Below are 14,288 nucleotides of genomic sequence, written 5' to 3'. Positions count from 1 at the left end.
GCTCTGCCTTCATTCATACCTGTTAACTTATAGCAGACTCATGCATTGCAGTTGTTTGTCCGCGATAATCTCATTAAAAACGTATTCGTATGAGAAGGTATTGAAATTCCCAAATGGACTGCGGCAGCCATCAGACGAGGTAGCTTAAGGAACAAAAAATCAATCGAGCAGCAACTGACCTGGGAACTGGGATTGATACAGAGAAATGATTTAACCAATTACTCGCCTCTGCTTTTATGCCCTTTTTGAGAGTGGGTTGAGCTGGGTTTGAAATGTGTAAAGCATATTTAGTACATACATATATGTATATATATATAAAGGTTTTTCTTATTAGATCGAAAAGTTATTAAAAATAATAAAATTTCATTATTTGTTTGTCTATTGTTATATAATATTATACGGAACAGAATCAAAACCTCTTTTGCTGTAAACAATAAAAGGAATTATTAAATATTTCTGAGGCAAAACTTTTATATGTATCAAATGTATTTAATAAATTGAAATAGTTTTTTATTTAACAATATTTCGGTTGATTCTTTAACAAAATAATTTATAGAAATGAGTCCATTTGCACAAGGGCATTAAAACGTCGACAATTCGAAAGAATCGTTTTTGGTTTTTATATTTTCGCTTAAAGCAGCCACGGAATGTCGCTCACCTTGACGCAGCTACCTCTGCTTTGGGGAGCCCCGCCCAGTGGCACGCCCAGTAACTGGCTGGCAAATATTGACAAAACATTTGCGCTGCTTTTCGTTGCAAGCTTCCTGCTGAGTTGCTCGGTGCGACTGCAACGCTCCATTTGCTTATCTTAAATTACAAATCAGTCAATATGAAATTGAATGCAAACAGAAACAGAGGCAAAAAGGACTATTCGATTCAACTGGGATCGACTGCAGCTCGAGGGAGCAATAAAAATGCACAAGTACCGAAATTCGACTGCGAATTGAGAAGCGAATGCGAATGGAACTGGGGGATTGAAGGAGTGAGCTGTGGGGCGGTCCACTCACTTTGAGCACATCCAATTGGAGCTGCGATTAAGGCATTAGATCACTGATAAGCCGATAAAAGGACAAGTTCAGCAGACAGCAAAATGTACTCAACAAGCTCAAATAACATTTGAGGGAGCTTAATCAAAATCTTGTAATATGATATTTGCTATATTTACACAAATACATGAAATTCATTTCAGATTTCAACAAATTTTACCAATTTCTCACTTAGCAAGTGATAGGTGATAAATCACGTCAAGCGAATGCCGGAACTCCATTTATTTGCATTTTTCTGTTGCATACTTTTTGGGGCACATTAAATATCATAAATTCAATTAGCCTTTGTCTGCTTCTGCCCCCTGTGGCAATCATTTAAATGCCTTGCGACTCACGCAACACGACAAACATATCAAAAGTATATATCCCCAGATAATGTATATATGTATATATATATATAAGTAAAACCTTGTTGGAATACAAAATGTATTTGGTAATAAAAGTAAAACGCAGCGTGTCTAAAAATGTACCTTTGCTCGCCGGTCGTATCCCTCCCTCTCCGCCTTTTACTCTCTCTCTCTCTTTCTCTTTGCTCAGTTCTCTTTCTCCGTGACATGCTTCATTACATTAGATGACATGTAGAACGGCGACGGGCCTGAGTATGCCTAACTGCCTTTATATATGTGGGCTGCGTGCCACGCCCACGTCAGCCGTGTGACAATGACGCAGCATAACATTTCATTTTTTTGGGCACTCGCCCAAATGCCTGGAAATGACTAACTGCCAGCGGCGACAGCCACGCAGCGAACGCACTTATTCCAGCCACCCCCAAAGAACTACACCCACACAACCATGCATATACGCACAGACACATATATACACACGCACACCGACTGATTTTTAATTCATGAAATGTTTGCTACCAACAAAAAAATTACACTTAATGCCAACTTGGCAGCAAAGGTAAAGGTAAATTCAGGCACATGCGAACAGCGAGAGAAACACCTACCCCAAAATAATTGTCACTTAGCGAGGGGAAAGCGGCTCTCAAACAAGGCGTCCGCAAGGATACGTAAGGATATAAGGCAAGGCTAACTAAGCATATTGAAACATATTTGTATTTACATACAGACAAGCACACTGATATCCAAGGACCACATTATAAAATATTCACGAAATGCCATCTATACAGCTACATATGCACGTAAATTGATTGACTAACTGACAGACTGACTGACTGTTGATTGACAGCTGCGTCGTTGCGAGCCCTGTTCATTTTCACGGGCCAACCATGCCACATGCATGTAACCAAAGTTGCTGTCCTTTCCAAACTCCGAACCAATTTTTAATTGTCGCATTTAACTTAATTTTTAATGCCACACCCCCGACCGCCTGCCCACTTTATAGCTCTGAAAACTTTGCATATGACCAGCTGCTTGGGGCTCTTAGACTGGGGCGGACTGACAATAATAATAACAATAATGATGATGATATAGACAGCTGCAGGGCTTCACTAAGCGCATTAAGAAATGCGCAACGTTGGTCAGCAGGAATTCGAAGACAGGGGACAGCATTAAATAAGAGATGGCATTACTAAAGTATTCAGGCATTGGCAGCAGTTGCATTATAAATATAAAATTCATGTGTGAACACTGGCAGTAAACCTATAATTAAACTCATCAAAACTGAATTAATAATTGTATAATATTGTTATGCAAATATAGCTGACAGATGACACTGCCGCCTGCCCAAATAATTATATAAATTATCTGCATATAAATTGTCTGCATTAATAGACAATATACAATATATTGTCCATAAGAAATCAGATTCTATAGCACATATGCCACATTTGCATATTGCAAAAAAAAATAAATATTTTGCAGAACTTAATCATTGATTTAATAGCAATTTTATTTGACTCATACCTATTTGTCCTTTTCCATGGAATATGTGTGTTGAAAAACATTTCTTAACAAATTCAGTTGAGATTATTCTGAAATTTATGAAATAACAAAGGTCCTGGGAACAGGGCATTTCCAAGTTTTAGATTGTTTTACTTGTTTTTATATTTCACAGAATCTTATTTCATCTTTCACAACAAATTATGAGAATTAAAGTAGCCGTCATCAAAAAGTTTTTAAGTAGATATATAAAATTATAATATATTCCAACTCAGCTGCAACATCGTTATGAGCACTTATATTATTTAACCGGTTAATAAGCCACAGAAAATCAAAACTGTTGCTCTAAAGATTTATTGATTTGCCATTCTTGACAAATAAATTATATCTTTTGCTATACACATAGATTAAGAAATGCAAAACCACAAAGTTACTTTGTTTCTAAGGATCAAGAACAATATTTAACAAAAATAATTCATTATTTATATTATAATTCTAGATTTGTTATTAAAAAATTATGATAAACAAATTTAATTTAATGCTAGAACTTGTAATTTTTAAATTAATATTATTTTTGTTACAGGAAAACAAAATAACAATAATAAATAAAAACCAACGGTTTTCTTAAACGGTTTTCTGTACAAATTAATATTTCTAAATAAAATATTTAAGTTAAAATGTGACTGTTTCCAAGCACTTCGGTCAGGTTTCTGCTTACTTCAGATTACGTCATATTTGCGCCTTGTCGCATAACGCCAAAAGTATGCACTATGAAACGTATACGTAACGTGCAGTTGAAGAAAAAACAGAGGTTTAAGGATAAGTCAGGGGGCGAGATGTGCATTACTCTGCAAGTGGGCAACAAAAATAATTTACATAAAATTGAGACTTCGTGGTAAATTACGCTCACCCGGTAAGTGGCTGGCGAAAAAGTTTGCAACACTTCGCATTGCAGCGCATTGAGACGCTTGTGCGTTCCCCAAAGCGCATTTTTACCGTCATTAGAAGACACCTGAAAACACGAGGACCAAAGTGCTCGGGCAGCAGCAATAGCCAAAGGGCCAGAAGCTAGAATGCCAAAACACAGCTGCTGCTGCTGCTGCTGCTGCTGCTGCTGCGTCTCGTCGTGGTGGCAACTGCCACTGGATAATGCCACAGCCCGCTGCTTGTGTTGCCCGCAGCGAAATGGGCCAAGGAATTGGCAGCACCAAAGTGTAGTAAATTTTTGATGCTGCTGCAAATTGAAGCCCGCTGCAGATGGGCTTTAAACAGAGGGAGGGCGAGCACGACTCGCGGCTAATAGCCGAAAGCAACAGCAATTTTGTCAGCATTATGCAAACCACCAGCTGCCCAGTCAACCACCCTGTTTTTGTTGTTGTTGTTATTGCTGTGCAGTCACCTGTGAGGTTTGCCCACTTTTCTTCGGTTGCCCGCTTTTAAAATTGGGTCGCTTTTGTGCTAGGTGCTGTGCGTGGGCGTGTCAGGCCTCCTTGGCCATGCCCCATGCCAAATCCAGTAATTGAAAATTAAATGTTATTTTATGGCCAAAGTTACACATTGTCACACACGCACACACACACACACACTCACACACTCACGCTGGTTCGGTATTGAAGCCTTTGGCATTTAGAACAATTCTCGCTTAGCTCCTAATCCTGGCGCTGCTTCACGTCGTGTGAACCCGCACAATTGTTTTGGATTTTCACAGACGATAATCATAAAAATGAAAATTTTAATAGCCTGCCTCGCGCTACAGTAACTGAACTGTGCAAGTGCGTGTGTTTGTTGTGTGTGGTGCACAAATACACACACTAAGACCATATAAGACACGCACACACATGCTGGCTTATTGATTTTGTTCCTGTTCGCGGTGGCTTACTTTCAAGTCCACCCACAGTTTTACCTATTTTACAACATTCAAATGCTTCTTATAACGAGAGCTAGTCCTGGAAGTTGTTCACTTCTGTTATTTATTCTTATGATTATAATAAGTGCTAGTAAATTAATTACAGGTAATTACTTGACCATAAATAGAAAAAGGAAACTTCGAACATTGAAGGTTTTTGTGGGACCCAGAACAAGTGTGGAAAAATAAAGTTGATTGTTATGCTTTTTTTTTCTTACCTTTAGTTCAGGTGACTTAAGGTGAGCTTTTGGGTTAAATAAAAAAAAATAATAAATATGAATAGATAAAAACAATTGATCTCGTTCTATTTACTCCACAACTTGCAAAATACGTTTTGGAAAAACTTTATTACAAAATTTCGATTTCATATATTTATTTTTATTTAGATGAAAGAGTTTGAATATTTTCAAAGTAAAAATAGGTCAAAAGTTGGCAAGTTTATTTGCTGTGGACTTCAGTTTCTTAAAAAGAATATATTTTCAGAAAGAAAAGATAGATACAAAATGATTGTAACTAATCGAAATGACATATCATTTCATAATCGGGTTAATTTTGACAATTTTGACAATTTCGGATTTAACTAAAACATGAATATTTTAAAACGAAATCCCAAATTTAAGAAAAACGGGGTCTCTTAAATAAGGATCATTAAAGTATTGTTGGGTTTCTTGAGTCGTTTAAAATTGATTCAATGCATTTCCGTTCTTATCATGAGCTCAACTATGTTAAAAATAAAATACTATTCAACATACTTAAAAAGTCTATAACCAATACGTATTTCATATTAGTTTAAGTAAAAACATTTGGAATTTTCCTTTACGCTCAGTTAAAGCAGAGAGAGGAGATTTTCAGGTAAAGTAGATTTATTACGAAATTAATTACATCATTATGATAATAATCTTTGTTAACTTACCTCATAAGATCTATAGTGGAATTTGAATAATTGTATTCGCTCTCGTATTTATATTTTGGTTTTCAAGTAATATTTGGTCCACGAATTGGATTCTTTATAAAGTAAACAACTTTTGCGTTCTCATAAGTAAGTTTCTATGATGATATGTTTTGTGATAGTTTTCTCTAGTTTTAAATAACTCACTTTGATATGTTTTGTGATATTTTAATAATAGATATTTGTATATTTAAACTGCTTTGTAATAATGCAAAATTGCTTGGCTCGTAATGCGACTGCTCTCAGTTACAAATTTGAAACTAAAAGTGTTATTTGTATAATTTCTTACGAATATTTATATTATTTTAAAATTGATTTTTGTGTATAAATCGATATTTACGCTACGTTTACTCTTTGCAAGAGTGTTGATATGTATGCGATATTTAGCACGATCTTTTACTTAGACTACAGCATTGAGATTACGTTTTTTTTTTTATTAGTTTTGCAACCGCTTAACGAAAGATTATGATAAGATGTTGGGCGTATTATTACATGATATACTTTGTTTTAATTTAGTTGTAAGATATTTTCCTTCCGTTTACATATTTTTGGGGTAAGTTTTCGTAATTTTCACTTTGGCTTTGAATGTTTTGATTTCGAATTCAAATTCCACTCGTGTTCCACAATTGCCTTTTTGGACTTTCTCTTTGCCGTGTGCTCTTTTTGAGGCTTTACAGTAATGCTCCGGCTTTGCGTTAACTTCCCCAATTGCTCTCGAATCCACCCACTTCCTTCGTTTACTCTCGCTCTCTCTCTCTCTCTCTCTCTCTCTATCTATCACTTCGCCTTCTCTGACTGCTCTTTCCACACACACACACACACACACACTCACGCACACAACCTTTCAGGCGGCTACGGCAGCGGCGGCGTTTTCTCGTTGTATTCCTTTTGCACCCAAGTTCGTACGAATCCGCTTTATGCCCACATTCGCTTCCGTACAACGCAGTTTAGCGAAAAAACGCGAAAACATGTGAAAACAAAATCACTTTAAAGTCTATTTTTAGGCGCTTGTCAAACTCTTCAATTTAGCTTTATCCAATTTTATTTTGTCATTGTTTTCGCATTTGCCTTGTTTTTTTTTTTCCTTCTTCGCTTCGCCTTTCGCCAATTTTGTTTTCCTTGGCTCGATTTTGTGCGCTGCTCCTGGCCGCTGCCGTTGGCCGCCTGCCCCCACAAATTATACAATCGAAGCGAATAATTTGCGGCTTTTGCTTTATTTTCGCTTTTATGTTGCTTAAATTTATATTTTTATTTCACTCGCGTTTCCTTTCGCACGGATTTCTCGAGTTTGGCGAAAATTGCGTTCGCTGCGATTTATTGCACAATTTGGAAGCCAGTCGATTCTGCGTTTCGTATTCGCTGCTGTTCGCTCCGTGTGGCAGAGTCAAAGTGTTGTCGTTTACTCACGAGCTGCTGGACGCTGGCTGCGATGCCAAGCCATGAATTTTTCATGAATCCTTATTAGAGATTTTTCGCCCCCGTCTCGTTGAGATTGCTGTGCGCACAGCAGCTCGAATCGAGAGAGCGTTGGATGATTTGTTTGTGGGTTAGGGGCGGCGGACTGTGTGCGGCGGCTCTTTGTCAAGATGGGAAGCTAACAGAGAGTACGCAAGAAGTTTGCTTTGTTAATTCCTCATAGAAAATTTCATGAAATATTACTTTGGTTGTGTGTGTTTTTATTTTTTTGGTGGGTGTGGACGTGCTGTGTTTGCTACTGGGGGTTGGTTGGGGACTGTGGGTTGCTTTAACTGTTTATTTTATGCTCATTTATGCAACGTTCTTCATTGCACGCTGATTCGCATCACGATTTGACATTTACTTTGGCTGCCGCTCTATTCTCACAGTGTTGCACAGCGCAGGCGCCTATTAAAAAATAGCACCAACAGAGGGCGCCAGTTTTGTGCTGGTTGCTGTCCTGGCTAATTCGATAATATCTAGTGGCAGCAAACCACAGCCGTTAGTAAAACTTTCAACCACTGTGGTTAATAAGAAATTTTACTCATTTTTAAGGCCTAACACACGTAGCAATTTGGATGAGTGCTCTTTTTCCTGTGAGTGTTGTAAGACATACCAATTTAGTGCTGTAGTTAGCCCAAATATATGTATCTTAACCCTTACCCATGTGTTGAACAATACTATTTTACTTTTACAATATTCAAGGACTTATAGTGTATTGAAATATCATATGATAAAAGAGTGTATTGTTATGTTCTACAATTACTTACATTATGTAGTAGGCAGTCGTGGCATAAATCCGATATAAATAAGATTTTGGAATAACAAAGGGAGCATAGTGAAATCTTTAAATGCGTTACACATTTCACGACAAAATTATAATAACCTCTGCAAGGGTGTAAAATATCACTCAAAAAAAGAGTCTTTCTTTTTGAAACGTTGCAGAAATAATCCCAAAGACTCAAAATGATGTCGCACATTTTACAGAAGGAATAACATTTTAAGCGTTAATGTATATATTGGACAAATTTTTCTCGCTTGTTGTAATTAATTAAAAATCAAGCAAACGATAAAAATAACAATTACATTGCTTTAATTACGGTATTTAAAATATACATAAATATTGAACGATATAACTAGCAGCGTGTTGACATTAGGTGCGATCTAACAAACATGTTGAATTATTGTTGTGTATTAGACACGTGTTATGTAATTCATATTCTGGTGTATAAAAACCCACAGCCCGTAATGCACAAAAACCAATTCGAAATTTTATTCGACTAATCAAGGCGAACACAAAAACACAAAAGATGTGGTCCACACCAAAGTTTGTGTGCCAGTTGTTGATTTTGATTTTATTAGAAGGGCAATCGAGTGCTATAAAATATAAATTCAATCCTGAAAATGAGGATATATTCACCGATTGTCCCAATAAACCTAGTAACGTGCTCAATGTAAGCGGCCTTTTCGATACCTCTGAGTCAACCTTTAAAACGGATTTTGTGTCGGTACGCTTTTCGGGCAATCTCACCTGCGTCTGGAATATTCAACCTGGTGATCGCATTCAGGTTATAACCGTCAATATTGTTTGAGTGAATTCAAATCATTTAACAATAAAATTAAAATGGATTGCAACATCACAATTATTTTTATTAATTTCAGGTATCTTTCGTATTAAATCGGTTTGATCGTGGAACCTGGCAGCCAACTGTATTCAGTATAATGGTTCCTGACTTGTGTTCAGCTCTCTATGATGAAGAACAGTATTGGTACAAGTATTGGTCCAAGTACATCATCAATAAGGAACAAGTTAAAGATAAATGTATTCTGCCTGGAGTAAGTTCTATATTATCTAGTAATATTATTCACTTATAAACAGCATATGTCTTTCTCTCCTAGACTAAATTTATTCACGAAACTTTTGATCTAGATATTTTATTCGAGACACAAGGATTTCCATTGAATGGACAACACAAGCTTGTCCATATATTCAAGGCCTTTGGGGCTAACGGAGTAGAGCGAAATACTAGCATCTGTTTTGAAATTATAGGCGAAATTCAGAGGCTGTAGATATGCCGAGATATATATATATATATATATATATATATATATATAAATTGCAACTTTATATATCTACTAACATAATGTTCGACAAGAAAATAACATCTAACCCTGCCAAGGGACCTTGTTTTTAAATTTTAAATTTATTTGTATTACTACAAACGAGCGCGAGCTTCATTTAGTGTTGGAACAAGAGGTTTCAGGGTATTCCCTAGTCGGGAGCTTCTGACTAGGACCTCTTACTTGTTTGCTTTAATTCTCTGAAGGGCCTCCACGAGACGAATATCTTCATTTAAATCTAATAAATACATATCTTAGTGCATTATATCAATAGCAAATTCTCAGATATATTCATTCGGAAAATAAATTGTTACTCGATTGCACTCAGATGACTTACGACTGCCATAACATTTTTCTCCGAGTATTCGGATAATTTCATTAGCATCAACAACTATCCGCAGCATCCTTTTGCCTACCCGCTGGCCCTTCCACAAATATTCCGTTTTATGCCGCGGCTGGCGCTGCGCTGACATCTGTTGGCCGCCCACTTGGGGGCAGCTGTCCTGCTGCTAGTCCTAGCGCAAGCACTTTTCGGTAAAATGAAAATCAATAAAAAGCTCAATGACGTCAGTCGCGTGTACATATACAATATAAGCACACTCACACACACACGCACTCTGTTTATGCTTAAGATGAAAGCAGAGGCCCGCTGGCAAATGAGCTGCGTACGAGGCGCACAGGACACCCGCAGGATACTTCGGAAAGCGCTGCGAATAAAAGTGCTGTTCGGGCCGTGCCCGAAAATGTGGCACGTGAGCCGGCCAAAAAAGATTCAGCAGCCGCAGCAGCAGCAAATGCTAAAGTTTCCCCTCGCATTTTGTGTGCGTTAAACGGAGTTGGAGCTGGCGGGCAGCACCTTCTCCGGCGCTAACACCGCATGACAATTCTCGCTAAACCATATGATGGCTGGCAGATAAAAGTGACAACGACAAAGTAATTTTGAAAATGCACTGGGCGACAGTTATTGTTGCCTCCTTTCTATGATTTCTGCCCAAGCCCAAAAGTATGCAATAATATTTTTCACTGTCTTCCAAATAAAATACTCCCACATGCATTGAGAATTTACCCTACATGCAGTTCCAAATAAACAATTTGTAATGTATACAGTGAAAGTTCTCTTAAACCTTTTATCATACACTTCCTTTAAAAGTAGCAGCTTATGCCTGGTCTTGTAGGGGGCATAATTTAACTTCAAATCAATCCTATAAAAAATGATTTAATTTTAATTGTTGAACATTTATTGGTTTAGTTGTTTTTTTCTTTTTTTGTAATGGTATTCCTATCTGTATTTTATCACGAAATTTATATTTATTTCTCTCGAATCCCCATAAATAAATTTAACAATTAGCTAAATTGAAGTAAATTTAATACGAATTACATAAACATATAAAATTGACAGATAGGGTCAAATGAGGCCAACAAACTGTGTCAAATCATATTTGGCTATTTTTCTGCTCACATTATTGACTTACCCTAATTGTATTGGTAAAACTGAGTAAAATGAGTTGAACAAAACTTCTTCGCATGTAACCCAAATTAATAGTTAAATGTGCCTTTTCCCTCGCGGGCCACTTGCTCCATGCAGATCTCTCGTTGGTTGGTGGCATGCAGCAAGGATCGGCGGCATTTTCGGGAAAAGCGCACTCTTATGCAGTGCAGGCGCCGCGACTGGCGCATACCGCATTGACGTCTCTAAGCAAGCAAATGGCCAAAATGGCAAAGCCAAAGGCTGACTTAAGAGCTTCCTTTTTTTTCTCAATTATGAACTGAGTGTGCTTCTATTTTCAAATTGCACAGTTCCAAGATAAAGATCATAAAACGAGCAAAACTAGTAAAAAAAATAAAAACCTGAGATGTACTTTTAAACATAATATTTTTGACATCTCTTATTTGTTTAAAATAATAATATATATAGTGGGCCAGATCGGATTACCGTGCTCAATTGCGGATATAGAAACGAATGGCATCTTATATAGCTTCTATAGGGACAGTCGGCTGGAAATTGAAATATACATTGAAAATATACTCTTGGTGAGAAATGGCACAAATTCGCAATATAAGTGTAAGCATATTAGAGCTTCGGCAAGCGGAAGATAATTTTCGTTTGTTTTGCTGTTGTTGTTGTTGTGTTTCTTATTTGAAAAAGACTGAAATAAGTAGAACCACAAAACATAACCAATAGCAAGCGCAGCCACAACATCAAACAGTCACTGCAACAACAACAACAACGACAACAACATCAATAATAATAATAATAATAATAACAAAAACAACATGGTATAATGTACACTCGAGTGTTATGAATATGCAACATCAACTTTGATGTTAATGTTTGGCAGCATGCGACAGAGCGCGAAACAGAAAAACAATCGCGAGGGCGAAACGTAAAGTTGGGCGAGAGAGAAGCGGACAGGTATTCAGGCAATACACACACACACACACACACACACACACACACGCAATCACACTCGCACACACATACAATTATTGTCGCCGTTAGTTTGCAGTAGGTGTTAAAATTGCACATGAAATATGAAAAGGCAGCAGAAGCGGCCCACTAAGTGTACTCCCCTGTACTCCTCCGCGTGCCACCCACTAATCTCGCTGGTATGGTTAATAACTCCCTTTGACAATTCACCACAGCGAGAGCAAAAGGTTGATGGCAGAGAAAGAGAGAGACAGAGAGAGAGAGAGAGAGGGACAGAGGGAGAGAGAGTGAACAAGCGGCTGAGAGGCAAGCGCTGACGACAATCGCAGCAACTGCTGCTGTTCGCTCGCTGGCTCTCTCTTTCTCTTTGGCTGTCACACAGGCTAGTTTGTGGGTGGCACTCTGGCGCCGCCTGTCGACTCGACACTTGAAAGCTCAGACGCTGTTGGCTTCAGTTTCAGTTTCAGTCGTTGTCGTGTCGTGATGTCGTTGCCGTCGTCGTCGTTGTTGTAGTCGCAGCAACAGCAGGAGCAGGCAGCAGCAGGCAGCAGCAGCAGCTTCAGCAAGCAGCAGCAGCAGCCGCAGTCAACGCAGTCGTTGTCGTTGTCGCGCGTATTGTACAACAACAAACATAACAACAACAACAACAGCAGCAGCAACAACAGCAGCAGCAACCACAACAATAATAACAGTAACAGCAGCTAGAAGAAAAAACACAAAAAGTAATTGATAAACTAAATATAAGGCCAACAAATTGCGCATATGGAATGCACAAAGGGGCGCACACACACACATATATATGTATATGTATTTGTATATGTATATATGTACAGACATCTATATGCGTATATGTGTACATGTGTGAGCAAGCTACATTCCTTAATAATTAAATATATTCATAAAATATAGAAGTGCAAACAGCGAAACAAGAAAACACAAACAACAAACAACTCGAGTATGTTTTTCAAGCGATTTTAAATTTTCATTGCGTTCGTTTTACTTTTCACAAATTTTTGCTCGCTTTGTTTCTGTTTTTTTTTTTATTTCTTTTTTCTGTACACACAACACCACGCAACCCGAATCAAGCCAACCCAACCACCACCACCCCCCCTACTTACACCTACTGGCCCCGAAAACAGAAAAAATATAAAAACCCAACCCAACCCAAGCCTCAGCGTATATACTCTCCACGTCGTCGTCGTCGTCGTCGTCGCTGTTGTCGTTGTTGTCGTTTTTGTGGCCGTGATCTCGTCGTGCCTCCCTCTCGCACCTCGCTCCTAATTTGTGCCAGGATACACGCATTAAATAAGCTGTAAAGCATACGCACACACACACACACACACACACACACACAAACAAACTGTACATTTTTTTCTGAATATATTTGAGACATTTTCAAATAAATGCTAATTAAATAAAAATTAAAAGAAAAATATGCTCAAAAATAATAAGTAAACCTGTAAAACAATTAAGTGAGTGTGTTTGTGTTTGTGTTTCTGTGTGTGCGTGTGTGTGTTGTGTGTGAGCAGAGGCAGCAGTCACTCACTTTGCTTACGGACTCGCTCGCTGTGATAAGTTCACCACACACAGCAACAACAACAACAACAACAGCAACAACACCAACAACAATAAGAAGAACGACCACAGCAACAAAAACCCCACGAGAATAGAGCCAAAAACAATGCGCAACGCAAATGTTAACTGTTAACTGCAAAAGCGCACATCACAAGAAAGTTGGCAGCCCTGTGTGCCATCACATCACACACACACACACACATGCACGCACACATATCTAATGGCAAATTGCTCGGCTTGTGTAAAAGACTACAACAAGTTGCAGCTGGACAATGGACAGGAGTGCGTATGAGGAATATGGCACAATGAGAGTGCATTGAATTAAACGTGCGGCTCGCACGTCTCTGTCTCTTTCCCGCTGCTGCCGTATTAATTGTTCTGTTCGCAAACCAGTATTTTATACACGACGAATATCCCAGTTTTATGTGCCCAGTATTTCCTGCTCCCTGCAGGCAATGCAACATAACTACAGCCGTCAGCTTTTGGCTCAGACGGCGACTGAAGCTCGTGAAGTGCGACTCGTACAATTTGTCAAATGTTACATTAATTAGCAGAAAATCTCATTAAATTGATTTCCTTTTGCCAGTTAAACTTTAAGCAAAGTTCAAGTGCATTCAAAATAGATAAATAAATGAATCCACTGCAAATTGTTTAAATAATCTAACTTACTGTAAATAAGCTACGCTTTTCTATCAAATAAATTGTGTAAAAACAAAACAACAAAAAACCCAAAAAAAAATTTCTAATGCAACAACTACTTAAGAAAAATCTATTTAATTTTCTATTGCAAATTAAAACAACAACAAACAAAAACCAATTTAAACAACGAATAAACAAACAACGCCGTTTACAACTGACAACAAATCTCAAATGATGAATACATGTAAGCACAGCCATTAATTTAATTTTTAATTTCATAAATCTATGACTTTTATATCTTTAAATTAACTAGTTTGAAATTTGA

At 37.8% G+C, this 14,288-nt stretch overlaps 2 protein-coding genes across 30 annotated transcripts in view; both read left to right on the top strand.

Annotated features, from left to right (window-relative positions):
• The window catches only part of Rim (Rab3 interacting molecule), a 277,876-nt gene that overhangs the window by 208,592 nt on the left and 54,996 nt on the right, over window positions 1-14,288 (top strand). For 27 of the 29 annotated variants that reach the window (XM_015172008.3, XM_032434380.2, XM_032434353.2 and 24 more), the window contains exons 1-2: window positions 12,230-12,471; window positions 13,911-14,207. The exons of 1 other annotated variant lie outside the window; for it this stretch is intronic. The gene's annotated coding sequence lies outside the window, so the exon portion shown is untranslated. Of the gene's footprint in view, window positions 1-12,229; window positions 12,472-13,910; window positions 14,208-14,288 lie in introns of those variants that run through there. One more of the 29 variants, XM_032434309.2, reaches the window with a different exon arrangement.
• On the top strand, window positions 8,470-9,600 carry LOC6629617 (uncharacterized). The gene is made up of 3 exons (XM_002053554.4): window positions 8,470-8,768; window positions 8,863-9,036; window positions 9,100-9,600. Exons 1-3 carry the CDS (start codon window positions 8,511-8,513, stop codon window positions 9,268-9,270), a joined length of 603 nt encoding a protein of 200 aa, XP_002053590.1. The 5' UTR covers window positions 8,470-8,510; the 3' UTR covers window positions 9,271-9,600.

Source organism: Drosophila virilis, chromosome 2 (assembly GCF_030788295.1).
Source record: "Drosophila virilis strain 15010-1051.87 chromosome 2, Dvir_AGI_RSII-ME, whole genome shotgun sequence".
NCBI classification, from domain to species: Eukaryota; Metazoa; Arthropoda; class Insecta; order Diptera; family Drosophilidae; genus Drosophila; species Drosophila virilis.
The sequence above is the reverse complement of the archived record's forward strand: the minus strand, read 5'-3'. Positions and strand labels throughout refer to the sequence as shown.

Bases quoted from the DNA above. Each gene is read 5' to 3' on its own strand.
- LOC6629617 (XM_002053554.4), top strand. From the start codon at position 8,511: ATGTGGTCCACACCAAAGTTTGTGTGCCAGTTGTTGATTTTGATTTTA. The intron at 8,769-8,862 runs GTTATAACCGTC...TATTAATTTCAG, and splicing joins AACCTGGTGATCGCATTCAG to GTATCTTTCGTATTAAATCG. The intron at 9,037-9,099 runs GTAAGTTCTATA...TTTCTCTCCTAG, and splicing joins ATAAATGTATTCTGCCTGGA to ACTAAATTTATTCACGAAAC.